This window comes from Drosophila navojoa, chromosome 2, assembly GCF_054131105.1.
Source record: "Drosophila navojoa isolate 15081-1374.11 chromosome 2, UAZ_NAV_1.0, whole genome shotgun sequence".
In the NCBI taxonomy this organism is placed as follows: Eukaryota; Metazoa; Arthropoda; class Insecta; order Diptera; family Drosophilidae; genus Drosophila; species Drosophila navojoa.
The window spans coordinates 17,179,132-17,203,207 of NC_142890.1; the positions used below are offsets into that span (position 1 = coordinate 17,179,132).

The window sequence follows — 24,076 nt, forward strand, 5'->3', positions numbered from 1 at the left end:
GTATTTCAGTTGGATTTCATTTTGGAATCAGTCCATTTATTGATTGCTCAATTGAGGCTGCCTTCAGTGGCTGGCACCGAAGCGTTTTCCACATGTGATGTCAACAACGATTGAAATGCTAGTAGACAAAGCAGCATGCTGTGGGCACAGCAAGTGAACTGGTGGTGCCAGGACAACAAGGACTCGAGCATGTGTGTGGGAAGTCGACGTGTCGACTGAAATATTCATGCAGTGCTCATGAATTGTGCACAAGTTTGTTAAATATTCATTCATTTGTCGGACCACAAGTGTTTTGGGTGGTTGGCAAATGTAAAACGCAAATGTTTGACAAATCTTCCTCTTACAGCACACAAATATTTTTGGCCTTTCTTTTTTCAGCAAATAAAAAAAAAAAAAAACGGCATGTGTTGGGTAATTCCAAATATCGTATATATCCTCTTCTTTTTACTTTATTTATTTAATAAAGATTATTATTATATGTTCTGTTACTTCGTTATGATTGGCGTACCTTTATTCATCTTCTTCTTCTTCCGAACTCAGATAGTTTAGATAGTAAATATATCAGACTTAGAAGAGACAGATTTCATAACGCACTCCACTTTTATTATTACTATTATTATTTAATATTTAATATTTAACTATCGAACGGTCAATTAAGGTAATGTGCCTCTCGTTTTCGACAAGGTGTTTCCGTCTTGTTCGTGTAAGGGATGTGTCGCCGTCAAGTGGTTGAGCAATGCTTGATGTAGCTGTGGTTGCTGATAAGTGAATCGTTGCTCGCTATATAAGCGGTGCAGCGGCTCTAGTCAAACGACAGTGGAGAAGTGAATACTCCAAACGGTAAAAGCAAAGAGCAGGACTATTTTTAACAATGAGAGTTTGTAAGTTCTGGAGTCGATGTGACGTTTTGAGTATTTTTTCTATAGTGAGGCATTGCGTTTTATAGACAACTTGCTGCTGCTCACTTTTGTGACTGCTCTGGCTTCTCTGGCTGCAAGCGGCGAGGCACACATTCCTGACTGTTCGGATCATATTAATGGACTCTCGTTCGCGGATCCCGTTAGCTGTTCCAGCTTCTATGTATGCCTGCGCGGCCGTGCGCTGAGAAGAGAGTGCAGTCATGGCCTGTACTTTGATCCCAGGACTCAGATCTGCAACCTGCCGCGCCTTGTCGAGTGCCACAATGGTGATCGCAGCGGCTCGATAGTCACTGGAGATGCTCATGGCGATCATCTGGCGGCCCCAGGTGGTAAAGCTCCTTGCGAAACAACTCCGAAGCCACCGTGCACTAAGACAGCACCTACAGCTCCACCACCCTGTACAAAAACAACTACCCCAAGTGAGGACACACCAAGTGAAACAACTACGCCTTGTGAGACAACAACCCCTAAGGTAACAACACCGAAAGCAACAACCCCTAAGGTATCAACAGCTGGTCCAGTAACCGAAAAGACAACAACACCGAAAGTAACAACACCGAAAGTAACAACACCGAAAGTAACAACACCGAAAGTAACAACACCTAAGGCAGAAAAATCGACAACATCAAAATCTACAACTCAAAGTACAACAACAACGTCGACACCTTGTACAACAACAACGACATCAACAACAACAACGACAACAACAACGACTACGACAACGACGACAACAACGACAACGACAACGACGACAACGACCACGACGACAACGACCACGACGACAACGACCACGACGACACCCTGTACGACGACCACCACAACAACAACAACCACAACGACAACAACCACTACAACCACTACAACAACAACAACGACAACAACCACTACAACAACAACATCGACACCTTGTACGACAACAACAACCACTACAACAACAACCACTACAACCACTACAACAACAACTACCACAACAACCACTACAACAACAACAACGACACCGTGTACGACAACAACAACTACGACAACCACAACAACAACAACTACGACAACCACAACAACAACGACAACAACAACGACAACAACCACGACAACAACGACGACCACAACAACAACAACAACGACAACTGAAGCTCCATGCGAGACCACTAAGCCCCCTTGCATAGCCACTGAAGCAACAACGACAACTAAAACTACAACTACTAAAACAACGACGACTAAGACAACTACTAGAACAACACCTACTAAAACGACAACAACGACGACGACAACTGAGGCTCCCTGCGAGACCACTAAGCCCCCTTGCACAGCCACCGAAGCAACAACGACAACTAAAACTACAACTACTAAAACAACTACTAGAACAACACCTACTAAAACGACAACAACGACGACGACAACTGAGGCTCCCTGCGAGACCACTAAGCCCCCTTGCACAGCCACCGAAGCAACAACGACAACTAAAACTACAACTACTAAAACAACGACAACTAAGACAACTACTACTAGAACAACAACTACTAAAACGACAACAACGACGACGACAACTGAGGCTCCATGCGAGACCACTAAGCCCCCTTGCACAGCCACTGAAGCAACAACGACAACTAAAACTACAACTACTAAAACAACGACAACTAAGACAACTACTACTAGAACAACGACAACTAAGACAACTACCACTAAAACAACCACAACTAAGACAACTACAACCGAGGCGCCCTGCACAACAACCGAAGAGCCTTGCACAACAACCAAAGCACCTTGCACAACAACCAAAGCACCCTGCACAACAACCGAACCACCCTGCACTACAACAGAACCACCCTGCACAACAACCAAACCACCCTGTACCACAACCGAGCCACCCTGCACAACAATTGCTCCAGATGCAGGAAGAGAAATTGCAGCAGTCGTAATCAATCCAGCTGAGGAACTGGTCTCCCTACGCGATTGCCAGGGCCACGAGGATGGAACGTTGTTCACAAACGCCAGACATTGCCGCCGCTTCTATGTGTGCCGGAACAACCGAGCCAGACACCAGACCTGCCCCTTCGGCCAGTGGTTCGACCGTGAGCTGAAGATCTGCCGCAGCCGCCTCGAGGTTACCAACTGTGCAGCTAGGCGCAACTAAACGATGATAATTTGGATAATTGGACCCCATACTGCAACTGTACCCGGACCTATTCCATATGACTAAACGACAATCTCTTCGCTCTCTCTCTCTCTCTTTCACTCTACTCTCTACTCTGTATGTAAATCACTTCTATAATCAATTTAATGTCCTCCTCTTCCAGCAAAGAAATGTAATAAAGCAGCATTTACAAAAACGTAATTTACAAATTAATTCACATTTATTTTGCGAAATTTATTATTCCACAGTTACACTCATTATATAATAGATTATTATACATTTTATATAAGAACTTTGCGACTTGATTAGCTTGTTGCATTAAGTAAGCTCTGCTCTTCTGTCTAAATCTGTTGCACAATCGACATTAATCAGAGTAATGCACTCATTGATCTATATTTAGCAAGAAATTTGCGCTTTGTCCTCTGCTCTGTTGAAGCTCGTAGTTGGAGGAGAAATCAGCGAAGGATTTTATGGTTGACCTGCCTGACTAATTAGTCAGCATTTGAAAATAATTGCTTTCGTTTTGGCACAGTTTTTCACTGCCAATAGGCGCAGAGCGATGCCAAATTGAAAGCGTACGTGATACATGATGCAACAACAATTTCACTAGTGTGTGCGTGTGTGTGTGTGTGTGTGAGTGTATGGGAGAGCATGTGTCGCTAAAGTAAAGAGAATGTCATCCCAACAACTGCCTGCAAATACGGTATAAATCATAGAGCACTTTGCTGGCGTTGGCACCCGCCGCTACTCCTGCTGACAGCGACAAGGACAGCCTCTCTTCAGCCGTCACTCGGCTGCTGCCTCATGCCCCGTTATCCAACACTTGAAGCGCCCCCTGCCCCCCCTCTGCACATATCTCTCGACAGCCAATCATAGTTTTCACACTCTAGTTAACATCATTGTCACCGAGTTTCAGTCAATGTAGAGTTAAAAAAAAAATATCAGAGAGAGAAAGAGAGGAAGAGAGAGATGAAATTTGCTTGACGTTTGCAGTTTGTCTCTGACTATGTTTTTTTCTCTCTGTTCTCCAAATACTCTGCCCCATTTAGCCGTCGTCTCGTTTGCTTCATTTTGCTGCACAATTTTTCAGTCATTTGAATGCTGGTTTGAAATTCCCCTTTTTGACATTTCGTTAGCTCTGAATTCTGCGTTTGTAGTCACACACACACACACACAAAGAAAAAATGAAATTTTGTTTCAACGTTGACATTCAAGTTAATTTGCATACAACCACAAATTTTCCAGGGGACATTAAAGCAGAGAGAGGTTTAAGCATATATGCATAGGTAGAGTGTCAAAGTTTTGCTTAGCTCGACGTCTGCGTTTGAAAACTAAATGCTCTGCAATTACTGAAAATTAACATAGATTAAACTTTGTATATACAATGTTTAGCTCAGTGTAATATGAAATAATATACTTAGAGATATGTATAACTGTATATATGTACATACATTTGTACATATGTCATATGTTTAATTAGCACTATGAGCATATCTATGCAAAAGGTTGCTTAGCAAGGCTGGGACTCTTCTCTGTTGATTATTGATTCTTGAAGGCTAGAGTGAGAGCAAGAAGTTAAACTAGGGATATACTATATTTAAAATTTAAATGAGTATTTGCCATGCAGCAGAGAGAGAAAACGAAACGAATATCCGCAATCTCTTTTCATACATTAATCTTTTATATATCGAAATATATGTATGCAAATAAATGGAAAAATTAATACCGGCCAGGTTTATTTTAATTTGTATTTTTTTTTAATTTAATGTTTTACTTGCAGTATGGGTAAACCAATTGACTAACCACAATAAATGGCAATAATTCACCGAATGGTTTGACCTGCACTGAGCTCAATTCATACTCTGCTCTATTCAGCAGGTCCAGATGGAGCTATTGAGTGATAGAGTCCAGGATAGCGAAGGAACATAACTTGCATTGAGCATTCAAATACTTTAGAGAACGTTGTCATTAGGAAACCTCTAGATTGTAGAGCTTAGCAACCATGATTATTGTTTTGGAAACAATTAAATTCGAAGCATAAATATACATTTCTTATCAATCAAATATGTATACATGTGAACAAAATATGTCAATCGGTTGCAGTTTCTTGGGAGATCTGAATAAATTTTGTCCCATGTTTGTGCTTGATCTCTCAAGCCTTAAAATGTTTAGCAAGCAGAAAAACTTTATATCTCTCATGCTCACTGTCTACATATTTATATAAGAGTCGAAGACAAAGGCTTAATCCATTGAAATCATCTAAGTATTTAAGTCGAATTTAATAGCCCACACATTAATTGGCAAGCCCAGCTGAGCCATCTTTTCAATAGCCTTCAAAGGTATGGCTTTGCTGTTCCTTTGGTCAACCATAAGCCAAGCACGGCAAACGCGTACTCCAGCGGCTGTGCCACTCGCGTGGCTCAGCACCTCACCCCACTGCAGCATTGCATATTAATGAATGCTCAAGCTGAGTGGGTAGCGCTCTGTGGGGGGAGCTATAATTCTGCACAGAAATTCACAATGCCATCAAATATGCGCGCATAAACCAAGCAACAGCAGCCCGTATCCACAGTCCGCATATGCATCTAACATCAAGCATCCAGCACATCTCACATCTCACAGCCCTCAATTCGCATTCCGCATTCCGCAACCCGCATCCACATCCGCAAGGGATCACACTTGTCTATTCGCGTTTAGCTCAGTGGCTGCAACCTGACGAGCTGAGTCTTTGCTGCTGCTGCTCCTGCTGCTGCTGCCAACTGGAGGCAAATGCTAGCTGCCTCCTGCTCCCCCTCTTCCACTTCCCGCAGCACCCAATTTCCGGTGCTTGCGTAAATACATTATGCAGCTTACAACTACTTAGCGGGCTGCAGCTGCCAGCTACCATGGGCACCATTGGCATTAATGTGAGTAAAAATTATTGCGCGCATAAATTTAACAGATATTTCGTCAAAATACTACTGAGGTCTTCTTTAAATACAGCTGAGGTCTTTATATATATATTTATATATTCACTATATTTTCATTATGTTTCCATATATATTTATTATATATTTACAACTGTTCTGTCTTTACTCATTTTTTTTTTCAATGCTGTTTAGCTGTGATTTCTCAGCCCGGAATTTCTGCATTGGAGCCACCGTGCAGCAGCAGGCAGGTGAGCTAGCTGGGTTTTCGGATTTGGTGCTAGCTACGTGGCATAAAGTGGCAAATTCAAGGCACAACTTTTGCCGATACAAGCGGCAAGTGTTGCGGGGAAGACGCCTGCAAGCATGCAATAAAAGTGCATGGCAAAGCTGTGAAAAAGGTGAAGATTACGCACTGAATGCGAATGCCAGTCTTTGGCCCAGACGACAAGCGCCTCGCCCGTCGCCGCAAGTGACAATTTTTTACGTTTTCTCGTCTTTTTATACCCTAAACTCGCTGAAAGTGGGATAAATCGGGGTATAATGGCTTACAGCAGGCGTGGCAGATCTCATACAGCAGATATATTCTAGATCAGTGTGATGGGTCGAAATGTGAGCTATACACACAGATATCTCACAAAAACTAAAGACCTAAAGTATATATGAAATGTTTAATTGTGTATACCAAACGTAGTAGGAGCTCAGTCTGCAGAGCATGCTTAAATTTGTACTCATGTAATACATTCATAAGAGAAACCCAGAGTGAAAAATCAGCTCTTCTAGTTGGGAGAGTCGAGTATAACTCGTAGTCGAGCAGTCTCCTTCTTCTTCCACCTAAAGTTGGTGGGAGAATTCGCACATTTGTGTCAGCTGAACCGCAGCCACTGCAGCACAGCGAAACTCGCGCGCTGCACTCCCCGCACTCCACACGGCAAACATGTGTGATACGCCACTTGCACCTGTAGTCGTAGTCTATTTGCAGGCGGGCACCGCGCCTCAGACTCCGCTGCTTATAAAAGTTAAGGACTTGCATAACTTCTGGCATTTATGAGCGCTTTTCACCAGCTCTCAGCAGCTTCGCCTGGCGCTTTTCACATGCTTCATTACGCAAATGCCGTGTTTTCAAATTATTTTACATGCAGTCCCCTCTACTCTCTCTCTCTCTCTCTCTCTCTCTCTCTCTATACTCTAACACTCTCCCTCTCTCTTCTGAGTCTTCTTTCTATCCCTGCCTCATGCCGCTTGTTAGTGGCATTTTTTGTACGTTTTGTTGCATATTTTATGGCCCAGCGACAAGCTCGCTGCCGTGGTGGCATTACTAGAGGCTGCGTGGGTGTTGTCTCCCTGATTAGCGTCGCATTTGTGTCAAAGTTGCATTTTATAAGCCCTCCGCAGTGCCGCATAAACACGTTTAGCTGCCGCCCAAATTGGCGCTGCGACAGTTTTGTGTCAACTGCTCAGCATGTACAGCCATATACATGAAATGTACTTGGCAAAGTCTCTTTCTTATTCCCAGAAGCGCAAAGCTATCAATATGCATTAAACACGCTGATAAAGCAACCTATAAGGCACAAAGTAATTTAATGCATACTTACACATCAGACATGATTGCATATAACATATAAAGTATTATATATTATCATATATATAATGAGTACAACACTTATCACTCTCTCTCTATCAACATCTCCTTGAATTGCAACAAATTCCAGCTCAAGTGTTGGCCCTAGTCGAGTCGAAATTATGATTGACCTCAATGCATTGGGGCTGAGCAAAGACTTGTTAATTTAAGGTCTATAATGCTGGTAAACACTAAATGGTATTGCCAGCAATCTGTGGCTTAATAAATAATTATACTACAGCCGTAAACTGCATTGGGCGGGAAATTAATGAATGTGAAAACCATGTCGTTGGCCAAAAAGGTGGCATTGCGGCAGCCAGTTGGCTTTTACATAATTATTTCATTAAGTGTCTGCCGAACACTCGGCACAGGGTCGTCCTCAGTTGTGGTGGTAAGAGTAGGCTGAGCAGGAGCAGGGGGTGGAGCGAAGTCCAGTTGGGCTTTCTCGCTTTTACACTTGGTAATGCTTGCATTTAGGGCGCCAAACGCAGAAGTAATTCAACTTGAGGCGCCGCCTTGACCTCAGCCAACGCTTGGCAGTTAGTCAAAGAGAGAGCTTACAGAGTCAGTGCGAGCCAGGTTAGGTGGCGGTGCTGGTGGTTGGCTGGGTGGCTCATTAACAAACATTAGTTACAAATGTTGTGAATTACTTAAGGAATTAATATTCCATGCTTCACACAGCGAGCTGTAGCAGTATCAAGGCAGCGCACATAATAGGCATCCTCCTCCCCACAGCCCTGTCCACTCCTCGGACCCTGCAAATGAGCAGCAGTCACAAGTCTGGAGCATATTTCTTAAATCATGCTTGCTTAGCTTTTGCGTACACTGCGGCGTATACTTAATGCCAACTAATTCATTTATATACACACACACACACACACGCGCGCAGTTCATCAGCTGACATGTGTGTTGCCCTTCTCGGCCCCCTCTCCACTCATGTGTCCCATCAGCATCATAATCTGCTTCATCGCTGATTAGAACGTTGATAATGGCATCGCTTATTTGTCTGGGACTTGGCCATTGACTGCTCCCCAGTTGCTGATGATACTAGCTGGAGCCCCGGGGCATTCTATGGGATTAATGAAGCTTTTATCAGCGGCCGGAGTCACTCGGGCTGTTGACGTTGAAGCAGCAAACCCTGAGCTTATTATTACCCCTTGGCAAAGGGAAAAGAATATATTGTTTTACTGCTCTCTCCTTACCCTTAGTCTTCACCATCATAAATTTGTTAGCCACTGTTTAATCTAGGGAAATCTGGACTCGCTTATAGTCAATTAAAATTGTTATTATTATTATTCAATTATACAATATACAATATATGATATTATATCATTCCGATAATTTTCAAGCTTTTGTTTTCATATTAAATAAAGATTAACAAACACATATTAAGCGATCTACCATCAAATAGCCTCTGACCTCAAATGTCAAGGCCTTAAATTGTGCAATTTCGAGACAGAGGCAGCTGGAACCAATCGGATTTTCTGCAGTTGCTAATGTGAGCGAATAAATTAAGGTTCGCAATTATCATAAAAGGCAATGATTCTCTCTGGTGGCAACAGTCGGAGTTGGAGCTCCAACTGGTACATCTACTTTGTTATGAATACTTTAACTTGGGCAGCCGTTTTGGTCTTGGCCTCCACAGCAGCGAGCTCACACGCAGCGCTCCTCGTCGAGCTGCCAAATGGAAAGCTACGTGGACGGGACAATGGCATATATTACAGCTACGAGTCGATACCCTACGCGCAGCCGCCCATCGACGACCTGCGCCTGGAGGATCCAGTTCCATATACCGAGCGATGGGAGCAGACCTTTGATGCCAGCAGGCCGCCGACTGAATGTCTGCAATGGAGCCAGTCTATCAAAGTGTCCGATAAACTGACGGGCAGCGAGGACTGCCTGACTGTCAGTGTCTACAAGCCCAAGAAGCCCAGTCTCATCGCTCTTCCGGTCGTGGCGAATATATTCGGAGGAGCGTGGACCTTTGGCAGCTCGCTCGATGACGGAGTTGAGCACTTCATGCGCAGAGGTAATGTAATCGTGGTGAAGATCAACTATAGAGTGGGTCCGCTTGGCTTTCTGAGCACCGGCGACAACGTACTTCCTGGTAACTACGGCCTCAAGGATCAGCGCCTCGCAATCCAATGGATTAAGCAGAATATCGATCGATTCGGCGGAGATCCAGAAAACATCATTCTTCTTGGTTTCGGCACAGGCGGTTCGTCAGTCCATCTGCAGCTAATGCACAAGGATATGGAGAGGTTGGTCAAGGGCGGCATCTCCATTAGTGGCACGGCCACATCTCCCTTTGCTGTGCAGTCCGGCGGGCAAGAGCTGGCATTCCAATATGCCAAAAAGTTGGGCTGCGACAAGCTCAAATCATCAACTAAACTGAAGGAGTGCCTGAAGGAAATGCCAGCGGACCGTTTAGTTAGGGGTATAAAATATCTGCAAGTCTTTGAATACGTCAATTTTGGCGCATTTAGTCCAGTCATCGAGTCGACGGATTCGCGTAAGCCATTCCTCACCGAATTTCCAATCGAGACCATCAGGAGTGGAAGGTCTGCCCAGGTGCCGTGGTTGGCCAGCTACACCACGGAGAATGGCATATACAACGCCGCCCTCTTGCTGAAAAGGAGCTCCAATGGCAGAGCGAAAATAGAGGAGCTAAAATCTCGCTGGAATGAGCTGGCCCCGTACTTCTTCTCGTATCCTTACTTTTGGAAACGATCTGAGAGGGACAATCATTCCCGCAAACTCAAGCAGCAGTACCTTGGCTATAGGAACTTCAGCGTGGAGAACTATTTCGACGTGCAGCGCATGTTCACCAACGAGCTATATAAGAATGGCGTTGAGGTGGCATTAGACGCACATCGAAAGTATGGCGACAGTCCCGTTTATGCATATGTGTACGACAACCCTGCTCAAAAGTCATTCGCCCAGTTACTATCGAGGAGGAAAAATCTGTTCCTGGGTAAACTGTGTATGCAATGTCTCAAGCAAATAACCCATAATTTTCAATCACAGGCACGGGCATGGGCGACGATTACTATTTAATGTTCAGCAATCCAGTGCGCAATCCTCTGAGAGTTGACGAGAAGATTACCTCGGCTAGGCTAGTCAAGATGGTGGAGCAGTTTGCCCAAGGCGGAAACTTTTCCTATATGAACTGCGTGTTTCCGGACAATCGGGGCAAAAGGCACTTCCAGCTGGTGGCCATCAAGCGCACCTACTGCAAAGTCATGGAAGCGAAGTATTTACCTGATATAGTCTCCAAAAATCTACCACGATCCCCTTTAATCTCGTATTAAGCACTTCTGTTTTTATTATTATTTATCGCCATGAGAATATTGAATATATGTTTAAGGAAAAACTAAACATGAAATCATTTAGAGCTTCACATTTATGGATAATTTATTTATCGAAAATAAATCAAGAGAAATATTAAAAGTAGGAAACACATATTTTCTTTGCTAGATATCTAATTTATAATCTTTGCCTGCAATTAAGAATGGCAAAAATATAAGACCTACAGTAAATCATTGGGTTATATTGAGTTAAAGGTGGCTTAGGATAAATTATTTGCTGAAAGCAATTTAGAGAATTACATATCCAGTATATCTATGGATCCGGGTTCAAGTAACTAAATCTTCTAATAGCTGTTCTTTGCACTGAGATTATAATTGGCTTAGCTTCTAGCTAGCTTCATGCACTCATAATCAAAAGAGCATTTAAAAGTCGTAGCTTTAGAAATTTAAATAATATAATATAAGGCAGCTGCTCGTAAACAGAGTGCCCGGGCCTTTGCCCTTTATGCTTTTTACTTCCATGGAGTAAGCCATGGGAACGAATCCGATTTCGCGCTGCTGCCCATGTGCGAATAAATAGGCATTGATAGACTTTTGTTAAAACAGTTGGACTTGGAGCACACCATGAACACATTCGCCTTGGCAATCGTTTTGCTTTCGGCATGCTCACCATCTGCCTCAAGTGATCCGCTCCTCGTCGAGCTGCCAAATGGAGAGCTACGTGGGAGCGACAACGGCATTTACTACAGCTACGAGTCGATACCCTATGCACAGCCGCCCATCAACGACCTGCGCCTAGAGGATCCACTCCCATTTACTGACAGATGGACACAGACCTTTGATGCCACCACGCCGGCGACTGAGTGTCTGCAATGGAGTCAATGGATCGATCAGCCGGACAAGTTGACGGGCAGCGAGGACTGTCTGACCGTCAGCATTTTCAAGCCCAAGAACGCTTCTCGGCAGAGTTTTCCGGTCGTCGCAAGTATTTTCGGGGGAGCGTGGACCTTCGGCAGTTCTCTCGACGACGGCCCTGAGCACTTCATGGACAGTGGCAATGTAATCGTGGTGAAGATCAACTATAGAGTGGGTCCGCTTGGGTTTCTGAGCACCGGCGACAACGTACTTCCTGGTAACTACGGACTCAAGGATCAGCGCCTCGCGATCCAATGGATTAAGCAGAATATCGATCGATTCGGCGGAGATCCAGAGAACATAATTCTTCTTGGCTTTGGCGCAGGAGGCGCTGCAGTACATCTGCAGCTAATGCACAAGGATATGGAGACGTATGTCAAGGGCGCCATTTCCATTAGTGGAGCAGCCACGTCTGCCTTTGCCGTGCAAAGTAGTGGACGTGAGGATGCATTTCGGTTCGCCAAAGTCCTGGGCTGTAAAAGAACAAAGTCCTCGTTTGAACTGAAGGAATGCTTCAAGAGAACAATGGGCCATGAGATCGCTAGTGCCGTTCAGAAATTGCAAGTCTTTGAGTTTATACCATCTGCAGTCTTTAGGCCAGTTATCGAGTCCCCCGACTTGGAATATCCATTCCTCACCGAATCCCCCCTTGAGACCATCAAGAGGGGAGGCGCGGCCCAGGTGCCTTGGTTGGCCAGCTACACCACGCAGAATGGCATCTACAACACTGCAATGCTGCTGGAAAAGGATAGGAGTGGAAAGGAATTAATTTATGAGCTGAACTCTCGCTGGAATGAGCTGGCTCCGCACTTTTTTTACTACCCCAACGACATGAATAAATTGCAGCGAAACATTCATTCTCGCAAACTAAAGCTGCAGTACCTCGGCCATAGGAACTTCAGTGTGGAGAACTATTTCGACGTGCAGCGCATGTTCACAAATGAAATCTTCAGGAACGGCATCGAGGAGGCCCTAGACGCGCACCGGAAGCATGGAAGCAGTCCTGTCTATGCCTATGTCTACGATAATCCAGCTGACAAATCAGTGGGTCACTTGCTTGCGAAGCGAATAGACATCTTCATGGGTTGAGTATTTATTGAAGAAGCCAAATAGAAGCAGTAGCTTATATATCTATAAAACTATTCACAGGCACGGGCTTGGGCGACGATTACTATCTGTTGATGAACCAGCCGATGCGTGGAGCACTGCGAGCGGATGAGAAACTGGTCTCTTGGAAGCTCGTCAAGATGGTCGAAGAGTTCGCCCAGAGCAGGAAGCTGGCCTATGATAATTGCGCATTCCCAGACAACCGGGGCCAAAAGCAGTTCCAGTTGGTGGTCATCAAGCGCACTCATTGCGAGGTTCAGGAGGCGAGACACTTGCCGGAGACCGTGTCTGACCATTTGCCACCATCTCCAATAGTGAAATCCTAATTCGATATTGATAAGCCTGTGAATAAATTAGACAATCAATGAGTCGATGAGATGAGATGATGAGTCGAGTTGGTATTTTTTTTGGTAAATAAATTATTAAACAAACTCCAAACAAACTTTTTTCTTTCCTATATCGATATTTAATGCCAATTAAAAGCCATGAGCTGTATCTTTAACTATCGTTTAAGTAGAATCATCAGCCTGATGGGCGTCTTAGTCTAATATTGTATCTGACATCTTAGCAAAACGATAATATACAAGACGGACAGACAGACAGACAGTGAGTATTGAAATCATTGTTTCAAATGTCTCAAGATTTTATTTCGTGGATGAAACATCGAAGACTACTGAATTTGGAATAAGGGAAACGATATTATTTTGCTAGAGACTTGAAATTTGGTATATGTATTCACATTGACTACACAATATCAAAAGTATATACATCTACAATATTATACGTCTAAAACCCATAGAACTGTTTTATTAATAGTATATACTATGTCGGCAGAGTATATAAGAAATATATAGCAATCAGAAAAGGTTTTTGGTAAATTTGTTTTGCATATAAATTATTTATTTTAATTGACATCGATTTGCTATAGATTTTATGGCTGGTCAAAAGTCTCTCGTAGAGCACCCTGGAATTACATTGCCCCTATAGGAGAAAGATCATATTTTTATGAGCATTTTTATCGCTTCTCTGTCAGCTGAATGAAATTGGACCCATCGAAAGTGTTTAAAAGGCCGCAATGTCTGAAGGTTCCCCACAAAAGCATTCCGTCAACCAGACTTGCTGTTCGTTTAACTTGTGGTCCCGTGTTGAGTAAACCATGAAGAATACAATATTTCTGATCGCGTGCCTGTGCACAACAGCCGCACTTGGTGATGACCTTCTGGTTCAGTTGCCGTTCGGGACAGTGCGTGGACGCGACCGCGGAACCTATTACACCTTCGAGTCGATTCCGTACGCCCTGCCGCCCGTTGGTCCGCTGCGCTTCGAGCCGCCTCAGCCCTTTATTGGCGAATGGCGTGAGACTTTCGATGCTACAAAGCCGGCGGTGGAGTGCCTGCAGTGGAGTCACTTCGTCACGACGCCCGATCAGCTGACGGGCAGCGAGGACTGTCTGACCGTTAGCATTTTCAAGCCGAAGAACGCCTCGCGCCTCAGTTTCCCGGTAGTGGTAAATATATTTGGCGGTGCCTGGTCGTTCGGTGGATCGGTCCAAGACGGTGCCAGGGAGTTCATGGAGAGCGGAAATGTGATCGTTGCGAAGATTAACCATCGCGTGGGAATTCTGGGCTTTGCGAGCACCGGCGATGCCCACTGGTCGGGCAACTATGCGCTCAAGGATCAGCGTTTGGCCCTCCAGTGGATCAAGAAATACATTTCGTTTTTCGGCGGAGATCCCACAAACATATTGCTCCTTGGATTCTCGTCGGGAGCTGCCTCAGTTCATTTTCAGATGCTACACGAGGATATGGCCGACATAAAGGGAGTCTATTCATTGGGTGGCAACTCAGTGGCGCCGTGGGCAGTGCAGCCGAGTCCCCGTGAGCAGACATATGAGTTGGGCCGGCTCTTTGGCTGCGGCACTCCTCGCAGTACAGCGGTTCTGAAAGAATGCTTGAAGGCCGTGAATGGGATTGATTTAGTGAGAGCCTTTAAGAACTTCCTCCTCTTCAACTATGTCCCCTTTGCTCCGTTCTCACCTGTCCTGGAGCCCGAAGATACGGTGGATCCCTTCATCACCAAGATGCCCATCGACATCATCAAGAGCGGCAAATTCGCTCAAATTCCCTGGCTAATGGCCTATTGCCAGGACGAGGGCATCTACAATGCTGCACTGCTGCTGACCAAGCTGGCGGAAACGGGCAAGGAGAGACTCTTTGAGCTGAACTCGCAGTGGTATGAGCTGGCGCCGTACTTCTTCTCGTACCGCAACACCCTAAACAAACGAGAGAGGGACGCGCGCTCCCGGAGGCTTAAGCTGCAGTATCTGGGCACTCGCAACTTCACCTTGGAAAACTATTTCGATGTGCAACGCATGTTCACCAACGAGATGTTCAAGAATAGCTTCGAGCTCGGAGTTGATCTTCAGCGCACGTATGGAAAGAGTCCCGTCTACACGTACATCTACGACAATCCGGCTACTCAATCCATTGGCCAACTCATAGCAGGACGCACTGATTTAGTGCTAGGTAATATATTTGTTTCGAATTCCCAGCCAACTATAGCAGCTAATGCCAATCTATCAATTCGCAGGCACGGCTCATGGTGACGACTATTTCCTGATGATGAATAATAACATCCGCGAACCGCTCCGCGCTGACGAGAAGCTCATCTCCTGGAAGTTAGTCAAGATGGTCGAAGGCTTTCTCGAAACGGGTCAGTTTGTCTATGACAACTGCGTCTTCCAGGACAACGTGGGCAAGAAGCACTTCGAGGTGGTAGTTATTCAGCGCACCAAGTGCACGAACCTTCAAGCAGACCGCCTGCCCGACGCTGTCTCCGACCATAAGCCCAAAATTCCAATCATACCTACATAACAAATTGTAGAGCATTTCACGTATCAACTGGGGATATGCCACAGTAAATAAATAGTAGCTGGTTGGGCCAATAAATAAAAGCAAGCAAACAAAAACAGAGATCTTTTACTTTTAATCGAGTATTAATTGCAAATTTTACAGTGAGCATACCACATCAAAATAACTTTTTGGACAGAGCATCGAGTGGAATGGCATCAAGATTAGTCTATTAGGAAAATAAAATATTGATTGCATGTGATTTAAACTGCGAAAGTAATACGAATAAATATGATGTTTTTAAGAGTTATATGGCCAATAAAAAATATAAATAAAATAAGATAGATAACAAGAAAAGTAAGAAGTAAATAAAATAATAATAAATAATACAAATAAATTAATAATAAAATAAATAAATCTAAATACATAAATTGAATAATAATAATAATAATAATAATAATAATAAATAACAAGAAAAGTAAGCAGTAAATTAAATAATAATAAATAATACAAATAAAACAAATAAATCAATAATAAAATAAATAAATCGAAATACATAAATTGAATAATAATAATAATAAAATCAATAGATAACAAGAAAAGTAAGAGGTAAATTAAATAATAAATAATAAATAATACAAATAAAACAAATAAATTAATAATAAAATAAATAAATCTAAATACATAAATTGAATAATAATAATAATAAAATCAATAGATAATAAGAAATTAAGAGGTAAATTTAATGATAATAAATACTACAAATAAATTAAAAATAAAATAAATAAATCTAAATACATAAAATCACGTAAGCAAGCAAGTTATGAAACTGAAATGGTCTCTGTTTATTTATTTTATTTTTCATTCTGCTTTCATATTCATCTGATAGCATGACAAACCTAAATTTAGAATTTATTAATTGCTTTAACACGAGCTAGAGTATATTATCAAATAATTCATATAATAACTAGTATTTATATACGCAGCAATTCGTTTTAATAATATGTATATTTATCTCGAACTATGCTCAATTAGTTTGTGAGTCTGTAAATAGACTGAGCAAACATTACCCTCGATATGTCAATCACAGCCAGAGCAGTCTCGTTATTCAGCAATGCGTTTGCAATCAACTCTCGCATCGATTCGCCAATGATAGAGCGAGTCTCATGTTTCATATTCACATAGTTTCATTTGTGGCATGCGAGAGAATCAATTGAGAACTAATCTCAATCGCATGCATATAAAGCTCAGCTCGCCCAAGGCGAGACTAGTGTGAATCAAGACTCGGTGCTGTGAGAATCAAAATGTCGCGCATATGCTCGATCGCTTTGATTTGTCTAGCAGCGGCAACGACAGTGGCAGCTGAAGCTGCTGCCGATCCACTGATAGTCGAGCTGCCAAATGGAAAAGTTCGCGGTCGCGATAACGAAGGCTACTACAGCTACGAGTCGATACCCTATGCGGAGCCACCTGTGGGCGAGCTGCGCTTCGAGGCACCTCAGCCCTATGCTCAGCAGTGGAGCGAAGTGTTTGACGCTACCTCGCCGCCCGCCTACTGCATGCAGTGGAATCAGTTTGCCGAGGGCGCAGATAAGCTAGTGGGCGTCGAGGACTGTCTAACTGTGAGCGTGTACAAGCCCAAGAACTCGAGTCGCAGCTCGTTTCCGGTTCTCGTCAACATCCACGGCGGCGCCTTCATGTTCGGTGCACCCGTGGAACATGGTCATGAGCCGGTGATGGCCAGTGGAAATCTGATTGTCGTTAAGATCACCTATCGACTGGGTCCGATGGGTTTCCTGAGCACAGGCGACGCCTCATTGTCGGGAAACTTTGGACTCAAGGATCAGCGCTTGGCGCTGCGCTGGATCAAGCAAAACATTGCTCGCTTTGGTGGAGAGCCAGAGAATATTCTAGTGCTTGGTCACTCAGCCGGCGGTGCTTCGGTACACCTACAGTTGCTGCAGGAGGACTTCAGCCAGTTGGCAAAGGTGGCCGTAGCACTTAGTGGAAATGCCCTGGACCCCTGGGTGGTGCAGCAAGGAGCGCGTCGACGCGCCTTCGAAATGGGTCGCATCGTGGGATGCGGCTTGCTAAGTGACTCTGTGGAGCTCAAAAAGTGTCTACAGTCCAAGGATGCCTCAGAGATAGTCCGAGCTGTGCGTCAGTTCCTCGTCTATGACTATGTGCCCTTTGCTCCATTTGCACCGGTGGTGGAGAGCGAGGATGCAGCGGAGCCCTTCATTACTCAGCACCCTATTGAGATAATCAAGAGTGGAAAGTTCGCCCAAGTGCCCTGGCTAACCACCTACACCCAGGAAGATGGCACCTACAACGCTGCTCTCTTGATGGCCAAGCAGCTCAACGGCGCAGAGTTCATTGAGGAGCTCAACAGCCGCTGGTACGAGCTGGCGCCCCACTTCCTCTTCTATCGTGACTCTAAGAAGACTATCGACGAAATGGACGACTTCTCACGCGATCTGCGACAGCAGTACCTGGGCAACCGCAACTTCAGCGCGGAGAGCTACCTGGACGTGCAGCGCATATTCACAGATATACTGTTCAGGAACGACACCCTACGATCCGTAGATCTGCATCGCAAGCATGGCACGAGTCCCGTTTATGGCTACGTCTACGATAATCCAACATCTCGGGGCAGCGCTCAAGTTTTGTCCCAACGAGATGACTTTTCTTTTGGTATGATCCACTTCATTGATTATTTATGGAGCATATCTTGAATGATATCAATTTGTATGCTTATAGGCACAGGCCATGGCGATGATTATGCTCTGGTATTTGAGAAGGCCGTCACTCGACCCCGCCCTGACGAGAAGATAATCTCCAAGAATTTTATTCGCCTGCTGGAAGACTTCGCTCAAAGCGACAGCGGCGCCTTGACGTATGACAATTGTGTATTTCCCAATAATATTGACCAGGAGCAGCTGCAATTTATTTTAATTAAGAGCAACAGCTGTGAAGTCCTGAACCTAGATCCAATTAGTTAGCGAAGTTATATTAAGAGAGATATATATGTATATAAAGAGATTTTTGTGCAATTATATAGAAGATAAAATAACTATTTCAATTCATATATGAAAGATATTTAATAATAAATTAATTTTCATTTGAGCAGCAAACATCACAAGATTTCAAATGCGGATCACTGACGTTGATCACCTCTGTTGATAAACAATTATATAGATAATGGCCGCGAGTTGTGAATGGGAATGAGTTGCGCACGACTGCAATGAACTCGCTAATTTACTGACTGCATGCCTTATATAATGGCTGTCGTATAAGCGAGATCTCTCAGTTCAGAGTGTGACTAATTGGACGTCAAATTTGTCGTAGGTCATGTGGAAATGCAGTCTATAAAAGAAGGCACATTTTCTGAGCAACTTATAGTTCGCCTCGGTATTTGGTTTGGTGCAAATCATGAACATTGTAGAATACTTCCTCGTTCCACTGCTGATCGGCTCAGTTGCCAAAGTCGCCACAGATCCGCTGCTGGTAGAGCTGCTCAATGGGAAGCTACGTGGCCGCGATAACGAGGGTTATTACAGCTACGAGTCGATACCGTATGCAGAGCCACCTCTTGGTCAGCTACGATTCGAGCCACCCCAGCCATACGCTCGCCGGTGGGACAGTGTATTTAATGCAACCACGCCTCCCGCCTACTGCATGCAATGGAGTCAGGCTGTCGAGGGTGCAGATAAGCTAGTGGGCGTCGAGGACTGTCTAACTGTGAGCGTGTACAAGCCAAAGAACTCGAGCCGCAGTTCGTTTCCGGTTATAGCGAACATTCATGGCGGCATCTTCATGTTTGGTGCACCCGTTGAGCAGAGTCACGAACCGATTATGGCCAGAGGCAATATGATTGTGGTGACTATTGCATATCGACTGGGTCCGATGGGTTTCCTGAGCACAGGCGACGCCTCATTGTCGGGAAACTTTGGACTCAAGGATCAGCGCTTGGCTCTGCGCTGGATCAAGCAAAACATTGCTCGCTTTGGTGGAGAGCCAGAGAATATTCTAGTGCTTGGTCACTCAGCCGGCGGTGCTTCGGTACACCTACAGTTGCTGCAGGAGGACTTCAGCCAGTTGGCAAAGGTCGCTGTGTCACTCAGTGGAAATGCCCTGGACCCCTGGGTGGTGCAGCAAGGAGCGCATCGGCGCACCTTCGAAATGGGACGCATTGTGGGATGCGGCCTGCTCGAAGACTCGCTGGAGCTGAAAAAGTGCCTACAGTCCAAGAATGCCTCGGAGATAGTCAGAGCTGTGCGTCGGTACTTCCTCGTCGACTATGTGCCGGTTAATCCGTTTGGGCCGGTAGTAGAGCCAGTCGATGCTCCAGAGCCTTTTCTCACTCAGTATCCCATTGACATCATAAAGAGTGGAAAATTTGCCCAAGTTCCATGGCTCGTGTCTCATACAAAGGAAGATGGTGGCTACAACGCAGCTGCTCTCCTGATTAAGCAGCCCAATGGAAGGGAGCTGATCCACCAACTCAATAATCGCTGGTACGAATTAGCACCCCACTTCCTCTTCTATCGCAACTCTATGAAGACTATTGACGAAATGGACGACTACTCCCGCGATCTGCGACAGCGGTACCTGGGCAATCAGAAGTTCAGCGTGGAGAACTACCTGCTGGTACAGCGATTATTCACGGACATGTTCTTCATAAACGAAACTCTACGAACCATAGATCTGCAGCGGCAGCATAGAGGGAGTCCCATTTACTACTACGTCTACGATAATCCAGCTGAACGAGGCATTGCACACCAATTGTCCAGCCGGGATGATATTCATTTTGGTAAGATTCCAGCACAGAAATATTTATTATTATATATATTATTTATTATATTATATATATTAGCTATTCCGTGACTAATTTACAACTATTTACGTATAGGCACAGTACATGGGGATGATTACGCTCTGATGTTCGACAAGACAATTAGTCGACCCAGAGCTGATAAGAAGATCATTTCCAATCATTTTCTAAGCATGCTGGAGGGCTTTGCCTACAGTGACACTGGCGCTTTGACCTATGACAATTGCGATTTTCCCAACAATATTGGCCAGAAGCAGCTGCACTATGTTTTGATTAGGAACAACAGCTGCGAGGCACTAGAAATAACGCCGATATAGGCAATTATATAACTGCGATTCATTGAAAAAAACTAACAAAAATACCGCATCCTACTGCTGCGAGCTACCATGGTTTCCTTGGCCATGAAATTAGTCTTTGATTATTCACATAAATATGATTATGATGAGTTCTGCATGCAACAAAAATTTCTATGTTTATTCCGATGATTATTTTCTAAGCTCGATCTGAGCAAAATCTAAAATTGAATCTACACTAATTTAATAAGCATGTTGACCTATGATAATTGCGTGTTCCGAGATAATGTGGGTAGAGATAGAGAGCTGCTTCACATGCCTCGCAGTAATTCTGAACATATACAAGTATAGCTAACAATAAAATAAATATAAAATAATAATATTAAAATAATAATAATAAGAGTAAATAATTTAGATTATAAATATATTCTATACTGTATATAAATTTAAAAAAATAATAAAAAATATTTATAAAATATTTAAATTCTATCTGTATATGTATTCTCTATATATGTTATGTTTGTTGTTTGTCGATGAGATGCAAATTTTTGCTGCTTTAGAGTAAACCGGTTCTGTTTATTACTTGAAATGATATTTATTATCAGCACTTGAAACGTTAACAGAGTCCACATAATTAGGGGCTATCAACGGAGCAATAATATTTGCGAGAATCGAAATAAAACAAATGCTGCCGATCTGCGATTGGCACAGTGCACATTCAGTGTTGAGAGAGTAAAGGTCATGGGAGATAACGCCATACGAATTTTGTTGTTCTGGCTCTGTGCAGCAGCGGCGGCCGTTGCCGATCCACTCTTAGTGGAGCTGCCCAATGGGAAGCTACGCGGACGCGACAACAAAGGCTACTACAGCTACGAGTCCATACCCTATGCAGAGCCACCTGTCGGGGAGCTGCGCTTTGAGGCACCGCAACGCTACGCCCAGCAATGGAAGGAAACGTTCGATGCCACCCGACCCCCTGTCGAGTGCATACAGTGGAACCAGTACACTGATCAAGAGGACAAACTGACGGGCGTCGAGGATTGTCTGACAGTCAACGTGTATAGGCCAAAGAACAGCAGTCGCAGCTCATTTCCTGTTGTCGTCAACATTCACGGCGGCGCCTTCATGTTCGGCGGTCCAGCTGGGAGCGGCCACGAGGCATTCATGGCCAGCGGAAACGTGATTGTGGTGAAGATCACCTATCGTTTGGGCCCACTGGGCTTCATCAGCAGCGGCGACAGCGCTCTGCCAGGCAACCTTGGCTTGAAGGACCAGTGGCTGGCATTGCAGTGGATCAGGGAGAACATTGCGCGCTTCGGTGGGCAGCCGGAAAATGTTCTCGTAGTCGGCTTCTCGGCTGGAGCAGCCTCGGTGCATCTGCACCTACTGAAGCAGGACTTTCAGCAGCTCGCAAAGGCGGCCGCCCTAATAAGTGGAACTGCCCTAATGCCGTCTACGGTGCAGCAAGGTGGACGTCGACGGGCCTTTGAAATGGGTCGCATCGTGGGCTGCGGTCTGCTCGAAGACTCGCTGGAGCTGAAAAAGTGCCTGAAGAGGAAGGATGCCTCGGAAATTGTGACGGCCGTACGGGACTTCTTGGTATTTGACTACGTGCCCTTCGCTCCATTCGGCCCCGTGATAGAGCCAGTCGATGCGGCCGAGCCGTTTCTGACTCAAAATCCCGTTGACATCATCAAGAGTGGACAGTTTTCGCAAGTTCCCTGGCTCATCTCACATACCCAAGAGGATGGCTCCTACAATGCAGCCATTTTCCTAGCAAAGCAGCCCAATGGGAGGGAGTTCATCGAGGAGCTCAACAAGCGCTGGTACGAGCTGGCGCCCCACTTATTCTTTTACCGAGACTCTAGCAAGACAATAGAGCAAATGGACGACTACTCACGCGATCTGCGACAGCAGTACCTGGGCAATCGGAACTTCAGCGTGGAGAACTACATGGACGTGCAGCGAATATTCACCGATGCGCTATTCAGGAATGATTCGATACGATCCATAGATCTGCATCGCAAGCACAGCAAGAGTCCCATCTACTACTATGTCTACGACAATCCCGCGACTCGTGGCAGGGCGACTCTGCTGGCCAGGCGAGACGATATTGTAGTCGGTAAGCAAACATTTGCGACTCACTATAGCTGCTCCCCCTAATCAAATACTTCCTTCTTGTAGGCACTGGACACGGGGATGATTACTTTCTATTCTTTGACAGTCCCTCGCGACAGCCTCTGCGTGCAGACGAGGAAATTATATCCAAAAACCTTGTCAAAATGTTTGAGGACCTTGTGCAAGGTGACAAAGAGCCTTTGACTTATGACTCTTGCGTCTTTCCAAACAATGCTGCCCAGGAGCATGTGGAATTCCTTCTAATCAAGCGCCATGGCTGTGAGATTTCCAAAGCTGATTGGATTGCCTAAATATTAAATTGATGTGTTATGACATTTGAACTTAAACTGGAAAATAAAACGAATTAAAGTATTCAAATTCAATTTATTTAATTTATGCCTAATATATATCAAATTTATAAATCAACAAATTAACAATTTTTATATAATTTGAGCTTAACCGAACTCAGGCATATTAAATTTGATTTAATTATTCATTAAGGTGTAATTAGTCGCAAATAAAGCTTGATTAAATACAAAACAAAATAAGAACAAGCAATTATCTGAATATCGTCGAGCACCAACAACTGGTTTTTGTCGAAACGAGTTGAGAGAAAGATTATAACAACACTCTTTCCTGAGCAGGCAGTTGTTGTGGTTGCTTAGGCACTGCCAGAGCTACGCTGTCTATGGTAATCCGTGGCAGCAGCTGAGTGCTGTTTTGCGCTCTTCTTTTCCGTAGAGTTCATCTGGCTTTCCTTCCAGCACGAATGCCACTTTATGGCCCACACGCCTTTTGTTTTAAGCGGCTTTGGAATTTCTGGCTTGTGGTGCGTAATGCTTCACTATGCGAGCTCAGGGTTTCTCATTTTGCCATTTTGTCTTTTTGCACCCCGAGCCCCTTGAAAATGGAAAATCGGTGTATAATGATTTTGTGAAAATGTATGTAACTGGCAGAAGGGGGCGTGATAGACCCAATAAAGTGTATACGTATGTATATTCCTGATCTGAGCGAGGAGCAACCTCTATGTATAGACGAATCTGTCTGTCTAATTGAACATCGATATCTCTTTTC

The 24,076-nt window shown here is 44.4% G+C and overlaps 7 protein-coding genes across 7 annotated transcripts; all 7 read left to right on the forward strand.

Moving 5' to 3' along the window:
• Positions 1-769: 769 nt before the first annotated feature.
• On the forward strand, positions 770-3,252 carry LOC108660166 (uncharacterized). The gene is made up of 3 exons (XM_089256142.1): positions 770-881; positions 947-1,482; positions 1,528-3,252. Exons 1-3 carry the CDS (start codon positions 872-874, stop codon positions 3,049-3,051), a joined length of 2,070 nt encoding a protein of 689 aa, XP_089112268.1. The 5' UTR covers positions 770-871; the 3' UTR covers positions 3,052-3,252.
• A 5,864-nt stretch (positions 3,253-9,116) lies between these two features.
• LOC108648984 (esterase S) lies at positions 9,117-10,969 on the forward strand. Its single transcript, XM_018097967.3, has 2 exons — positions 9,117-10,552; positions 10,606-10,969. Exons 1-2 carry the CDS (start codon positions 9,118-9,120, stop codon positions 10,887-10,889), a joined length of 1,719 nt encoding a protein of 572 aa, XP_017953456.2. The 5' UTR covers position 9,117; the 3' UTR covers positions 10,890-10,969.
• Positions 10,970-11,431: 462 nt separating this feature from the next.
• Positions 11,432-13,282, forward strand: LOC108648983 (esterase S). The gene is made up of 2 exons (XM_018097966.3): positions 11,432-12,885; positions 12,951-13,282. The coding sequence occupies exons 1-2, from the start codon at positions 11,511-11,513 to the stop codon at positions 13,232-13,234; spliced, it is 1,659 nt and encodes a 552-aa protein (XP_017953455.1). The 5' UTR covers positions 11,432-11,510; the 3' UTR covers positions 13,235-13,282.
• A 704-nt stretch (positions 13,283-13,986) lies between these two features.
• Positions 13,987-15,861, forward strand: LOC108651351 (esterase S). Its single transcript, XM_018100963.3, has 2 exons — positions 13,987-15,433; positions 15,498-15,861. Exons 1-2 carry the CDS (start codon positions 14,065-14,067, stop codon positions 15,779-15,781), a joined length of 1,653 nt encoding a protein of 550 aa, XP_017956452.1. The 5' UTR covers positions 13,987-14,064; the 3' UTR covers positions 15,782-15,861.
• A 1,147-nt stretch (positions 15,862-17,008) lies between these two features.
• Positions 17,009-18,891, forward strand: LOC108660307 (esterase-5B). Its single transcript, XM_030385272.2, has 2 exons — positions 17,009-18,451; positions 18,518-18,891. Exons 1-2 carry the CDS (start codon positions 17,062-17,064, stop codon positions 18,757-18,759), a joined length of 1,632 nt encoding a protein of 543 aa, XP_030241132.1. The 5' UTR covers positions 17,009-17,061; the 3' UTR covers positions 18,760-18,891.
• Positions 18,892-19,164: 273 nt separating this feature from the next.
• Positions 19,165-20,942, forward strand: LOC108660159 (esterase-5B). Its single transcript, XM_030385273.2, has 2 exons — positions 19,165-20,570; positions 20,670-20,942. The coding sequence occupies exons 1-2, from the start codon at positions 19,190-19,192 to the stop codon at positions 20,906-20,908; spliced, it is 1,620 nt and encodes a 539-aa protein (XP_030241133.1). The 5' UTR covers positions 19,165-19,189; the 3' UTR covers positions 20,909-20,942.
• Positions 20,943-21,554: 612 nt separating this feature from the next.
• On the forward strand, positions 21,555-23,373 carry LOC108660308 (esterase-5B). Its single transcript, XM_018113657.3, has 2 exons — positions 21,555-23,006; positions 23,069-23,373. Exons 1-2 carry the CDS (start codon positions 21,626-21,628, stop codon positions 23,311-23,313), a joined length of 1,626 nt encoding a protein of 541 aa, XP_017969146.2. The 5' UTR covers positions 21,555-21,625; the 3' UTR covers positions 23,314-23,373.
• Positions 23,374-24,076: the final 703 nt, after the last annotated feature.

Excerpts from the sequence above, each read along its gene's own strand:
- LOC108660307 (XM_030385272.2), top strand. The coding sequence starts at position 17,062 with ATGTCGCGCATATGCTCGATCGCTTTGATTTGTCTAGCAGCGGCAACG. Across the intron at positions 18,452-18,517 it reads ACGAGATGACTTTTCTTTTG|GCACAGGCCATGGCGATGAT; the intron begins GTATGATCCACT and ends GTATGCTTATAG.
- LOC108648983 (XM_018097966.3), top strand. The coding sequence starts at position 11,511 with ATGAACACATTCGCCTTGGCAATCGTTTTGCTTTCGGCATGCTCACCA. Across the intron at positions 12,886-12,950 it reads GCGAATAGACATCTTCATGG|GCACGGGCTTGGGCGACGAT; the intron begins GTTGAGTATTTA and ends AACTATTCACAG.
- LOC108660159 (XM_030385273.2), top strand. The coding sequence starts at position 19,190 with ATGAACATTGTAGAATACTTCCTCGTTCCACTGCTGATCGGCTCAGTT. Across the intron at positions 20,571-20,669 it reads CCGGGATGATATTCATTTTG|GCACAGTACATGGGGATGAT; the intron begins GTAAGATTCCAG and ends ATTTACGTATAG.
- LOC108660308 (XM_018113657.3), top strand. The coding sequence starts at position 21,626 with ATGGGAGATAACGCCATACGAATTTTGTTGTTCTGGCTCTGTGCAGCA. Across the intron at positions 23,007-23,068 it reads GCGAGACGATATTGTAGTCG|GCACTGGACACGGGGATGAT; the intron begins GTAAGCAAACAT and ends TCCTTCTTGTAG.
- LOC108660166 (XM_089256142.1), top strand. Across the intron at positions 1,483-1,527 it reads CGAAAGTAACAACACCGAAA|GCAGAAAAATCGACAACATC; the intron begins GTAACAACACCG and ends ACAACACCTAAG.
- LOC108651351 (XM_018100963.3), top strand. The coding sequence starts at position 14,065 with ATGAAGAATACAATATTTCTGATCGCGTGCCTGTGCACAACAGCCGCA. Across the intron at positions 15,434-15,497 it reads ACGCACTGATTTAGTGCTAG|GCACGGCTCATGGTGACGAC; the intron begins GTAATATATTTG and ends ATCAATTCGCAG.
- LOC108648984 (XM_018097967.3), top strand. The coding sequence starts at position 9,118 with ATGATTCTCTCTGGTGGCAACAGTCGGAGTTGGAGCTCCAACTGGTAC. Across the intron at positions 10,553-10,605 it reads GAGGAAAAATCTGTTCCTGG|GCACGGGCATGGGCGACGAT; the intron begins GTAAACTGTGTA and ends TTTCAATCACAG.